Genomic DNA, 13,429 nt, shown 5'->3' with positions numbered 1-13,429 from the left:
ATTGGTACTGCTGCGTTTATTCAAAATGAAAACAGATGGGAAGGGTTTGATGGTGAAAGGACAAAAATTAACCCCTTGACGCAGAGTGTCGCGAATTGTCGACGCACTGTTTCCGCTCAGACTGCAGACGTAATAACACATGTAATCCTCCAGTGTCGGTTTGTGCACATTCAATACACACCTAGGAACCTTTTGCAAGCACTAGTTTCTCGTAGGACCAGTCGGAGTGGGAAGTTCATTTGTGAATTAACGTTTTAAAGTTTAGAAGTCCTAAGTGAAACGCTTGAACTCTGTTTTAAATTGGATTATAATAGTTGGTGTTATAGTTTATAGTGTGTAATTTGAATTTGTAATGTATTTGTACATTACAAATTCAAAGTCGATTTTGTAATTTCAGTTAATGTTTTACCGTTTTTACCTTTCAAATTAATAATCTCCACTTAATTTAGCATCAGCTTCAAAGCACAAACACAAATAATTATTTTTTTTTAAATAAATCAAATCAGGCGTCAAGGGTTTAAAATCTATTTAGGATCAGCTGATCATGGTTGGCTTGCCGAGAGATCCCAGGTGAGCTTCTGTTGACGTGAATAATTGCGACTAACTTGTTTTTTTTTTTGCACCGTCTTGCCGTGCCACTGTTTTACCTTCACTTCCCCATGGGGATCAATACCTAATCTTATCTTATCTTATCCCTTAATCCTAACAAACACATCCGATGAAGAGAAATGCGCCGGTAACTGCCAGAGCGTCTTGGCGTTGCATGCAACAGTTGAAGTCGAAAGTGTGAATTGACACTTTTTAAAGGCAAGAGCTTCCAAGTAGTTCAAGTACAAAGTATTTGCAGTAACAGAAACAGCTGACATGACGCATACGAGCATTAACGTGGAAGAGAAGATTGCAATTTCCATTTCAACGGATGGTGTACATCACACGTGGTCTGCAGCAGATAGCAGAGTCTTTTTGCACAGCGCACACAGCTTGTGGCTAATGATACTGGGCGTGAACTGGAGGACCCCCCCTTCCCTAGCAAAATGGATCCTGCTATTAGATCTTTTTTTTTGGAGAGAAGCGGGCCCGGATGACCCGCCTCTTCCATCTTCATGCATGTGGGCAGCAGCGCTTCCCCGCTGTTCGCTAATTGTTGCCTTCCACGATGGCAATGCGTGCCTTTAGCGCAAGCGGATAATCATCAAACCATAAATCACAGCCTCTCACATGTGTGTGAAGTAAAGTTATAAATACGAGTTTATTGTACTTATTGCACCCTAAATTACTGTTTGTGCCGCTGGATTTCCTTCTCATGATGTTCCTTCCCTCCTCCTCCTCCAGCCTTTTGTTGATCTGCTATAATTTTCCAGCGTTTTCCTGGTCGGACGTATTTTCTTAAAGGAAATCAAAATTGTAGCGTGTATTGGTCTAAAAGAAGCAGTAGCTCTATGAGTCTCTTTCAGGCTTACGGCTGTTTGAACATCTGAAGTCGCTGGTGGCCAACAAAGAAAGGCTCGCAAACAACCCGGGGCTGAGGACGCGGCTGTTTGACCTTGAAGCCGAGTTGCGATTTCTTTTGAAACGCACATCTACTCGTTCAAGGAGGGCCATCTGGTAACTCAGCCACGCTGTTTAATCTTTCAAATATTGTTTTCAGCACTTTGCGATTTTTGGACGAACTTTAGAAAGCCAATTAAAAGTATCTGGCAGCGTTCCATGACCGAGAACAGCAGCAGAATATCTCTGCATCTCAGAAACTCTAACACCAGCCTTCTTTCTGGAGATTCTCGTAGCGAACCGTGCATCACTGCTTACCTGTGTGACACTGTCCCTCATGGTAGGCGAGCGCTGTTTGCGGGTGGTGGTCGTGGCCATGGTGGTGGTTGTCTCCATGATTGTGGTGGACATATCAGCGAGAGGGGTGGTGGAGGTGGTGTCGGTGGTGAGCACCGAGGGCACGTCGCCCACCAGCCGCAGGTTGCCCTGGGTCTGGACGTTGGGGTCGCCCTCGGCCGCCAGTTTGAGAACCTGCAGGCCGTTGTAGTACAGGCCTGAGATCTGGCCCTGGAAGTGGCGCCCCTTCTCTCCACCACCGATCTTGATGAACGCCTGGCTGTTGAAGATGGTCAACTGGCGACCTGGTGTGTCGAAACGAGGAGAAGAGAGCAGAGCAATGCGGGGAGAGGAAGCATGAGAAGAAGTGGAGAAGCCATGAAAAAAGAAGGGAAGGAAAGGAGAGAAAGGGCAAAGAATACAAATCAGCCCGTGGTCTCTGGGTGAGCTTTAACAGGAAACACAAAGTAATACACAGGCACAGTGTGAAACAAGGGAGATAGAGGGGCTGTTTCAATCACATGGGATTTCCTGGGTAACACTTTAGGGATATTGGACCTTGGCTAGCTGCAGCTGCAGCTATTATTGAGCTGGGCACGTGCCACATTTCCCCCCCGAAAGACAGCCCGAATCTGGCAGTCAAATAGATTGCAGGGGCAGTTTCGGATTGACCCTGAGACTGAAGGTTCACAGCGAAATGCATCTCATTTGCCCCGAGATGGAATATATTAGAACAATGCCGGGTTTGTGTCATTGACCTCCAATGCACCTGAGCTGCACAATGATAAAGTACCTCTGCCGGCAGAGAGGAGAAAAAAAAATAAATAAATAAATGTCGCCCCGGCTCTGCCATCCAAAGGAGGAAAATGAGATCCTCATTGGAAGGAAATGTTTAATTCAGCAGGGGCTGTTCCTCTCTGCGGTCATTACCATTCATCTGGATGGATGGATAGATGGATGGATGAAGGGAGGACGGGGCCGACCATTTAACCAGGGTCCAATACTAATGTGTTCCCAGGACTTGGTGGTGAAGGGGTTGGGTGGGCGCGGCTTGACAGGTGTGGTTTTTCTCCCTGTATTTTCTTGAGCTGATGTCTGTTTAGGTTTTATTTATACTTTTTTTTTTTCTTTCACCCCACATTTGCGTCACCTTCTCCTCGAGGACCGCTGCGAACGACGCAAACCTTGACCCCGCTATTATGAGTCGTGTGGATATGGGAGAACATGGAGGGCAGAGGGACACTCTTGGAAGGACGAGGGTTAAAAACAGACCTTATGAGGTAATTACTCAGGAGGAGAAGGATGGGAGAAGCCAAAGAGCTTTTTTATGGATTAATCAATCCCTGTAAGGAAAGAGGGAGTGTGTTTGTTTGTGAAAGGGATACTACACTAATGTGTGCAGTTGAGAGTGAAATATCGACTCTCTGGAGATGGCGGGCTACGAACGAACTTCTGAAATGCGAGAGCTGCTCCGCGGCCTGAAGGGGAGCGCGTCGTCCTGGATGCGTCTTTGCATGCACGAGACGACTCCTCTCCTGCTTGTGTTTGCGCATTTGCATCTCGCGCGCATGCCGTCTGCTGACAGCTGCCTCTGTGTCTGTAAATTGTGTCGAACGGTGACAAACGAATCCTCTGAATAACTTCTGAATGCCGCCATTGTTCTCGCCGGGCAAGGACGGCTCGGAGACGCTGGAGAAAGGCCCGGGTCCCGTTTGTCTCGCAATTAAGGGAGCTGAGAGGGCACTTCATCACTGTAATTATGATTTACCCTCCATCTAAATGGGCGCGCTTGTTCCGACACGCGTGTTACACCCAGGTGGGCGGGGACTATCGGACAAATAATGTCTATTAGCGCACGCGAGTTGGTTGCGGACGCATGGGCGTAAATCCACATGTTCGCTTGTATGTGTATTTGTGACTTTTCCGCCGAAGTGCTGGAGAGATAAATCTATTCCACTGAGATGGGCCATTACACATGTCAGCCCATTATCAGATCATTAGGCCCGTCAGGGACCCACAAGAGACCCAGCTCCCGTCCCCTAACTCCATAATGATGAGACTTAATGTCTGGCATATGCACTGTTGACATAATAGCCGAGTCTCTTTCTGCTATCTCGTCACTTCACGCGGTTCGGAGTGGGGATGCGGCGAATAGAAGGAGTGATGGACATTTTGCAGTTGTTGCTGTTTGTTAAAACTGTGAACATCAGCCAGGAAAGCACAGGGGAGAAACCAAGCTTGTGTACACACTTATACACACACACACACACACACACAGAGAGGTTAACATCAAGATTGAGAGCACAATGCACAAAAACAATCTCAGTGCACCTCACGCCCAGGCCCCTACATACATACATACATCCACATCCACAGTCAGCCCCGAGGGTCTCCCATTTCAAACCGCCTCAGTTGGTCCTGACTCTCCACTCAAAGGGTCATGGAGTACGGAGAGGACACACATCACGATCTATACTCTCCTATATTCTGTCAGTCCTCTTGGTTTTCCCATACAGCTCAAGTTCCCCCCTCCCCGCCCGCCCGCCCTGCGTATGAGCATCCAAGTTAGAAGATGATCCATCCAGGCAGGGCAGATTACTCCGGAGGAGAATAATGTATTGGTGTCGGAGTTCCACTCGGAGCCAGAAACGGTTATAAGTCAGCCGTATTGACAGGCGTCTTGTGGTTATGATGCAGACTAAGGGAGATTGGTAATACCTCCAAGAGCCACGTGAACGCGAATATTGTGACACGTCCCAGAATCCACTGGGGGGACCTATTTAATGCCGTCTCGTTTCTTAAAAAAAGAAGAGAAAGAGAAGACGAGCCTTGAGCGCAGGAGAGCACTGTGGCTCCATTTATGTGTTCATCCTATCTGAACGAGAGAGAGAGAGCGAAATAGAAGAAAGGTGCCCTCTAGACTAGATGAAGGGAAATCAGTGTTTGTTTTTGTCGCTGTCTGGTCGGGATGAGACTCTAACAGGGCCTGATGAAGTTATTGTTTCAGGGTCTGCCGGGTCAAATCAAAAGTGACATGCGGTTTTAGAGGCAATTTTGGCGGGCGGGCGGCCACGAGCGGGGTGGGGTGGGGGGGCGAGAGGCTCCGCGTGACAAGCAATCACGGCGCTTAATATGACAGAGCTGGATGTGGCGTCGCTGCGGAGAAGAGGCCGCGGAGGAGCGTGTGTGCGCATGATAACTTATGAAACGTGTCAATGAAATGACCTTTATGTGTGCGATCGTTGGCCTTTTCAAGCGGTTGTGTGTTTGCCCGACGTTTATTTACATGCGCCTCTCGATTCTGCGGGCGTTGCGGACAGGAGAGCACTTGGGGTTTGCACATCGATGAAGACGAGGGCCCGTCGGTCCAAATTCATGGTCGGCTGCTGCCTCTCCTTTAAGGTGAATGGCATTTAATGGGCAGAGGCTTGGGGATGCGAGGGGGAGGTGTTGCTTGTGATGCTGACAGCCAACCATTCATTATAACGGGCATTTGCAGGCATACACAAAGCCTTAATTAGCTGCAGTGCAGAGATCAGAATGGTCGGGATTCAGCAATGAGCCTCTGCAGATACAGAGCTGATACGTCTGTCTTACTTGTTTAGCCTTGCATGCATTAATCTGTCTGTGTGAAACAAAACTTTAGGCCTAAAACAGATGAATAGGAATAATGAAAGACCTGCATAAATGGTTATGCATATAAAAAGTACCAAGAGTCTACTGTAAGGCTATGTTAAAGCCAATGCAGTTGTTTTTTGTGTTCAAATGATTAATTCAGCGTATTTTTATGCTATCCTTTGCAAATTAGCATCACCCATAAAGTGGAAGTTGCGTCAGTCAATCTATCCGTCATTTTTTTAAGCTCTGTACATGCCTCCCCTGACTTCCTTGAGCTCCACATTACATTTAAATCCGCCGAGTATAGACTTTAAATCCATAGGGGGAAAGCGCAAAGCGGCACACATCGGGTCTTCGACTTCGTCACTACAAAGTGGAGAAATAAAAATAGCTCCGGGTGTCGAAGGGATATGCATTGGAAGAAAAAAATAAAATAAAAAACCCTGCAGGAAAGTGATATTGATAGTGAAGAGGCAGCCTGAAGAAGACAGAGCAGTCAGACAGTGCGTAATACTTTTTGTGTTTGTTAATCCCTTGTCACCCATAGAGACGGGCGAGGAGCATATGTTCGTTTTAAAGGTGGATGCTGCAGCTCGGTGAACGTTTGCTCCCGTTCCACTGCCTGCCATGTATCCTGTAAAGAAGCCAGTGCGCCCTTTGTTTCTTAAAGGGGAACTACTGTTTTTTACAACCTGGGCCTTATTTCTGCCATAAAATACGATTGTTTACTCACCCATATAACTTTCGGGAGATATTTAGATCTGCATATATCCATATAGTGGGAGTGAATGGGGCACCGAAACGCAACCTCTGAATAACGCATTATCTGCCACGAAACACATTCATTTCACCAATATTTTGTTATGATACGCTAGTGCTATTCCCCGTTGAGTCCAGAGTTACCTGTTATCATCATCTGGGGTCTGTAGATTGACCTACTGATGTCTTCTGACCTGGATGATGTCATCTTTAAGAGCCACGCGCACCCGGTCGGCTTGTTTACCTGTAATTTTCTGCTGCTATGGTTCGTTCTTCTGAAAAATATTTAGCCATGTTGCAAAAAACTAGCAGCAACAAATCCGGCGACAGATAATGCGTTATTTAGAGGCTGCATTTCGGTGCCCCAGTCACTCCCACTATATGGATATACGCAGATCTAAATATCTCCCGAAAGTTATATGGGTGAGTAAACAATCGTATTTTACGGCAGAAATAAGGCCCAGGTTGTAAAAAACAGTTGTTCCCCTTTAAAGAGGGTCATCTGGGAAAAAAAGGAGGCTGGCACGACTGTTTCTAAAGGCATTATCATCCGCAATCACACTCGCCTTCGGTGGGATCACAGGGCGTGAGGAAGGGGGGGCTTAGTGGCTGATAGCCCAGCGAGAGCTGTGGAGGAATGAAAAGCGCTCCGACTTTGATTTCCTCACAGAATCATCATGGTAATGACCCCTGGATGTCACAGCATCTTGTGCAGCTGGAGGAGAGTGGTTATTTTTACGTTTGTAATGCACAGTGGAACGCTCCTCACTAGTTGGCAGGTAATCGATATGAAGGGAGACTGTACTCCTTACGCCCGTCTCTCATTTTCTCGTGAGACTTTCCTCAGCTAATATGTCTCCGAATGTAGGATTTACATACAACATGTAATTAACTTTTTCCACTATCTGGCCACAGGGCAGCTCCCGACTCACCTATCCAGTGCTCGAGATCGATAAAAAGAGAGAGAGGGGGGAGGTCCGACGTGGACGTGAGAGATGACAGGAGCGAGGGAGGATGACGGACGAGGATTTTCAGAAAGAGCGAGCTCGCATGAGGGTAGAATGTCAAAGAGACGGCGCGAGGGCACGGAGGGAGGCTCGATGAAAAGAAGAAGAAGAATGACGCAGTTAAAGACAGTAGCTGGGAAAAAGAGAGACATACGATAGCAGATGGGTTAGATGGTGAGAAGGAAACAGAAGAAAGAGTAAGTGAGGCGGAGAAAGAAAAGGTCGAGGAAAGTCCCCTGCGTTTCTCCCATGTAAAGGATACTAATTGCCTGGTGAGTCACCACTAGCTTCCCACCCTCATTTTTGAGAACTGTCAGGTCGCTCACATGGTTAACTTTAAGGTAGTGATAGGGTTTAATGGTACGCTGATCAGGCATAACATTATGACCACCTTCCTAATATTGTTCAGGTCTTCCTTGTGCCTCCAAAACAGTTGTGACTCATCAGAGAATGGACATGGGCCTTCTGAGGGTGTCCCGTGGTGTCCAATGGGGGTCTTTGAGGGGAGTGGCCTCTGTGGATCATCCCACAGATACTTGATCAGTTTGGGATCTAGTGAATTTGGAGGCCAGGTCAACACATTGTGCTGTTCTTCATGTTTTTTTTTTTTTTTGAGTTGCTCCTAAAGTGTTTTTGCTGGGGATGGCTGCTGCCATCAAGGAGTGTCATTGCTATGGGGTGGGGGTGTCTGGTCTGGTCTAGGTGGGTGCTACATGTCTACCTAACATCCACACCAGTGAATGCCAGGTTCAAAAGTTTCCCAGCAGAACATTGAACTGTCACAAGATGGTCAATGTTATTTACTCCCCCAGCAAAAAAGATGCTCATATGGAGGAAGTAGGTATACGTTCATTTACACAACTCCCGGGAACGTTTGCCAGAAGACCACCTGGACCACCCTCTTTAGCTCGGCTCAGCTTGGTTCATTTGTTCCTGAACGGAGCGCAATTGCTCTGTTGACACCAGCCCAAAGGAATCAACCTGAGGGATAAAAGCTCCTGGTTTTCAGAACAAGGATTGAAGTGTGAAGGCACCCTTACTGTAAGAAAAAGTTCAGAACGTAAGTTGTAGTTGGAACATCTGAGGGGACTGAGATGAATCGTCCAGAACAGCCTATTGGACGCTGCAGTTTTACGAGCACATTGGTCAGAAGGGCCTCCCAAAGCATTGTGGGCAAGCAAAAAAAAATTAAAATTAGAAGCAGTGGTGGAACAGGAAGCTCAGTCTTCACCAGCGTCAATAAATGTCCATGGAGAGGACGAGTAATAATGCTAATAGGAAATGAACTGTAGTGTATGATTGGATTTTTGAATGTCCCTCACCTTACAGAAGGGCCTTCACTGTAATAAAAGTCAGGTGTCCTCAGTTTTACGTCCACATAAACAGAAATGCCTGCCTAGACTTTCGGCGACCAGATCTCTTGGTCCCGCATCCCAGCTTTTACTTTGAGTGTATTGTTGTCTGTCTGGTTTCAACAAAGATTAGAAAGGTTATGAGTTACTTTAGACATTTTCTTTGTCCGCTCCGTCTCGGCGGCTCTAAATTTTACAACCAACAATAATTTGTCACGGAGAAGATAAAAGGCGCCGCTTCTTTCAGTGTAATGCAGCTGCGTCACTCTCGTCAGTTACAAGCAGAAGGCGGTATTCGGTTGAGATGACTTCTTTGCACAAAAGCGAACAGCCCTTACAGCTGCTGCAGTTACAGTAAATTTCTAGCTGCGGCACTGATGCACTATCCCCCTCAACTTTTTTTTTTTTCTAAACAGAGAGAGAAATGGGTTGTCTCAGATGAGCTGTGGTTGGTAATTACTAGCTGAGCCGAGCCAAACTGACGAGTGGGCCGGGCTTGGGCCACGCTCGGCTTGCTAATGCACAGATTGCTTGTCGGAGGCTGCGGAATAATGGCTGTATGTCTGGACGTAGGTGGAGAGGAGGGGTGGGGGGAAGTGATGGTGACTCGACGCGCCGCTCTTCCCCCTCCCCTCGACGCGAAACCTCGGCAAACCCGGGGGCGATCGCTGGAGGGAGGCGAAGGGGAAAGAGAGGGGAAGGCTAATCGAAGTGCACACATCTCCAGCGGAAGGGGATGCGAAGAGAGCTGCATCTTTCTCCCGCCGCCGCCATCGTTACGCCTCTCTCATCCAACCTTCCAGCTCCTGTTATCTCGCAGACGGGAGGGATGCCATATGGTTTTGCGAGGAGCGTCTATCTGAAATGTTTTCTCTTAGTCGAGTCGGAGGGTGGGAGGGATGGCCCAGATTTCACCTCTGTCAATAAACGGCTTTGTGAACAGAAAGCTGGACTGCCTTTATGTTCAGAAATCCTTCATGCGCCTGCAGAACTTCTAGTATCTGCATCAACAAACAAGAACTCCCCCTATTTCCGTTTTCTTCCCATGAAGAACAAAAAAAAAGAGACTAAGGAAGGAGAACGTCAAAGAAGACTAGAGAACAATGGGGGTGGGGTGGGATGCTGACAAAGTCGATTATGACGTGTTCCCTGAGTTATCTCCTCGGCACAAGGCTCTCTTTGGTAATTAAGAGCGTTTTGCTTTTTTACTCCTCAGAAGTTGGGCCGGCTCGGGCAGAACGCTATGAATTAATTGTGTTTGACAATGGAGATGAAGGACCAAACGCGCCATGAAGATAGACCGGAAGCCTCGGGAGGCGGCGAAGAGCCTCGAGGCCCCTCGCCGGCCTCTCCCGGCTCGGGGCGCCGAGATTTGCGGTGGCGAATCTGCGGTCCTCTGGAGACGGCAGATCGGATTCAATCAGATGTGCCTCTCCTATCTGATCCTATATATCTGTATGTAGATCTTAAACCGGTGATACTGTCGAGGGAGACACAAAGACAGATAGCACGCCGGTTAGCCGGGGACAATCTTCTCTCTTTTTATTCTCCCGCAGCTGCGACTGTGCTGCTTTTAGGCCATTTCATGGTAGGGGAGCATGAAATAACAGTAAAGAGTCCCCTCTTTCCAGCTGCAGAGACGCTTTCGTGCCGCTCACGTCGCCGCTCGCGAGCAAGCGCGTTAAGAATTCATTAGTTTTCCGGCCCCGACTTCTTCGGGAAAAACCGAGGTAACAGCGCGGAGTGATCATATGCGAAACCTAGATGGTGACTCTGCGGGACGCGGAGCTCATCATGGAGTTGCCTCTCTCGTCTGTTGACTACAGCCAGATGTGAGAGAATCTCTGAAATGAAGCTAGGCATCATGAATAGCAGATCTGGACCAACGCCTGGCCTGGAGATTTGATTTAGGCTCTGGCCCCGCACCAAGTGGGAGGACTTGATTGCTTTCGATTAGGGAATGGGGGAGCTCACACCAGACCATTAGGCACTGAACATTAAACCTGGTCCTCCAGCCTGCTTTCCAGGCCACAGAGACCCGTTGTCCTAGTATTCATCCTCTTTTCTCCTCCCTGCACTCATGTAGCTCAACTCGGAGCTTGATCGTCAGGCTGTTGGAGAGCTCTACGGGGACAGACTCCTCGCCAGAAGAAGATGTAAAGCCCTAATTCTTCCGGGTGCTTTATTTGCTTCCTCGCTCATCCGCTAAAAGAAAAACACCTACGGGAAATCGATTCTTGCTGGTTATTTGTAATCTTTATTTTCGAGTGGAGCTCCCTGATGAGATCGCGAAGCCGCAACCACCTTATTAATGTTTGTAAAGAAAGAAAAAAGCTGCATTGACGTAGGGGAGCGCTTGCCAGGTTTTTGGCGAGGGCCGGGCGCTGAAGGTTTTTCAGAGGAAAAAAAAAAAAGCAAGGCGGGATAAAGAGAGGATATAGAGAGGAGAAAACCTGGGATGACAGATCCATCACAAGGAGGAGGGGAAAACGGGGATCTGAGCAAGTTTTGCCTTGGATAGAGCTGTTGAAAACTTTTGGGACTTGGGATTTTTCGCCGCTCCATTGGGTCCCTGTAATGGCTGCCGTTTTGGATTTTGTCAGCGGGCACGGGGAGTCCGGCGGAGATGCTCACTCCGATCTGCCTCACACACAGCAGGAGAGACGGGATAAGGGCTTCGCAATGAGATGCGGTGAGACAGCGGCGCAGCTCTCCTCTAGGACACACTGCTGGCTCCGATGACTTCCATTACATCCCGGTGCGACCGAAATACTGATTTGCGAGAGTGAAATGTGGCGGTGGCGATTAACGTTCTTATTTGCCTCTGCCCACACACGAATGCAGTAATGGCTCGAGATTAACGACAATATGTGGAAAGATGTGCTTGCTGAATTTTTCACAGAATTGATGAAACGCTAAAGGCACTCGAGGAGGAGACCCACGGGGCCGATTGTTCTCCGCACTCCGGTCAAGAACCCTGAAGCATGTTAAGACCCTCTGAGGCATTAATGTAAAAATCACCAGCAACTGGAGACCCAAACCCCACACTGGAGACGCAGCCTGGAACATTCGGAGGCCATCTATTACCGGACGAATGGTCCAGGCTGTTTACCACGCTCCCATTCAAACACACCATTCACCCTGCACGGGAAAACGACATACAAGAAGAATACACTGAAATACAGTACAATTCATATCCACAGTGGTGAAAACAATAAACGTTAAAGGGACCTTAAGTCTTCAAACACAGACCGCCTGAATGATCCAGAGCGGTTGTGTCGTTGCTGAATTTGGGCTTTCGTTTGCTTTGTTTTAACCCTCTGAGTTTTGCATTACATGGAGGTGAGGACAAAGGGAGGACACTTGGAGGTTTGTTGTTTTAGCAGGAGTTAGAACATGGTTAGCTTTTTTTGTTTAGTTTTTTTTGTCCCGAAACGGCTGCCGCAACCTGTCCAAGTTCTTCCACAAAAAAAAACAAACAACCGGTAACTTCCAATTCAAATGTTAGACGTCGTTTATAACAAGGTTAGAAACTGAGGGCTCTCCGAAATTTGCCACCAGCGGGGCGAAGCTGGGAAACATCGGTCGAATCGGAAAATTTACGGCCCGCGGAAGACGGAGAGTGACGAGAGAAGCCCTCAGCGGTTAGTGTGGGTGGAGTTTGGTTTGCTGTTAGGTGGTTAGATTCTGCTTAGAGGTTTCTTTGAGCTTTGAGATCTACCCGCTTCCTCATCGTAGCAACAAGCAGCTTTAACCCTTTGAGCTCAGAAATGTCCACTATCCCCTTCATTATCTAGACTAGCATGTCCTTCAGACACAAAGCAATCCCCTTCGCGTCTTCAGCCCATGACGCGCCGACGAAATTTAGTTAATGAAACCGATCATTAACAAATCTCTGTACGTTTCTTCCCGTGGATGCTCCCCGATCAAAGCCCGCACTCCAGATCTGAAGGGGTTTATTTGCTTATTTCTCCCGCCTACTTTCTCCCAGAGTGCTCTCATCTAAATGACTGGATACGGGCTTATTTTAAAACTATGGAAGAAAGAGAATAATTCATTCGCTTTCAAACTCGTTCTCCTTGGAGTTTCATGGCATGCACAAATCATTTCATAAGTGGGTAAGTCATTTTTTATTGATCCGCTTCTTCATTCAACTTTCATCTCCGAAGCCTTTTTAATTCTGATTTGTGTCCTAACTACTCTCTGCAAAAAAAAAAAAAAAAAAAAAGTGCATCCCAAGATGCGACAGAGGAGAAGCCAGCTTAGTTTATAGGAGCTGGAGATGAACGCAAGGATTGTTTTGTAGCCATGAAATAAATATGCGAGCGCTTCATTTATCTTGTTTGTCTGTCACATGAATACTTCATTTTGCTCGCTGAGACTAATTTTATCTTCTGAATTCATCCCAGCATGTGTTATCGGTTCACAATGCCGTTTCAAAGGAGCCCCTAAAGCCAGTTGGCTCGAAACGCTTAATTCATGATAATCTCGATTCGGCTCTCATGCAAATGGGAAGGCGAACGCTGCTGTCAGAGCTTTTAACATTCTGACAGTCTGCGACCGGAGCTGTCCGTTATTTCTGCTGTTCGGCCACGGCGAACGGTCATGTGTGTCGCTTTTATTCGATTGCGCTTTCTTTTTTCTTTTTTTTTTTTTTTAAAGAATCAACCACCTTCAGCAGCACAAACACACGGCACAAGACAAAGAGGTCGGGACATTCGGCACTCAAAGGGTTAAAGACTCCTGACTTCGATGGGACCACATTCGAAACGTTGGGCGGTAAAATGGGCGCCCACGCGCTGCAAAGAATGTAGACTGAACAAACACTCAACAACAGTCCCTTTAACTTTTAGTGACTTTCATGGGGGG

The 13,429-nt window shown here is 47.5% G+C and overlaps 1 protein-coding gene across 3 annotated transcripts in view; it reads right to left on the bottom strand.

Annotated features, from left to right (window-relative positions):
* The window catches only part of nrxn2b (neurexin 2b), a gene marked incomplete at its 3' end in the record, with an annotated part of 633,819 nt that overhangs the window by 16,573 nt on the left and 603,817 nt on the right, over positions 1-13,429 (bottom strand). For all 3 annotated transcript variants that reach the window (XM_084551818.1, XM_084551817.1, XM_084551819.1), the window contains one exon: positions 1,807-2,129. In XM_084551818.1, coding sequence (XP_084407944.1) covers positions 1,807-2,129 — 323 coding nt within the window. The remainder of the gene's footprint in view (positions 1-1,806; positions 2,130-13,429) is intronic.

The sequence above is a fragment of the Chelon labrosus genome (assembly GCF_963514085.1).
Source record: "Chelon labrosus genome assembly, chromosome: 1".
In the NCBI taxonomy this organism is placed as follows: Eukaryota; Metazoa; Chordata; class Actinopteri; order Mugiliformes; family Mugilidae; genus Chelon; species Chelon labrosus.
Note: the sequence above shows the minus strand (reverse complement) of the source record. Positions and strands in the feature narration are given on the sequence as shown.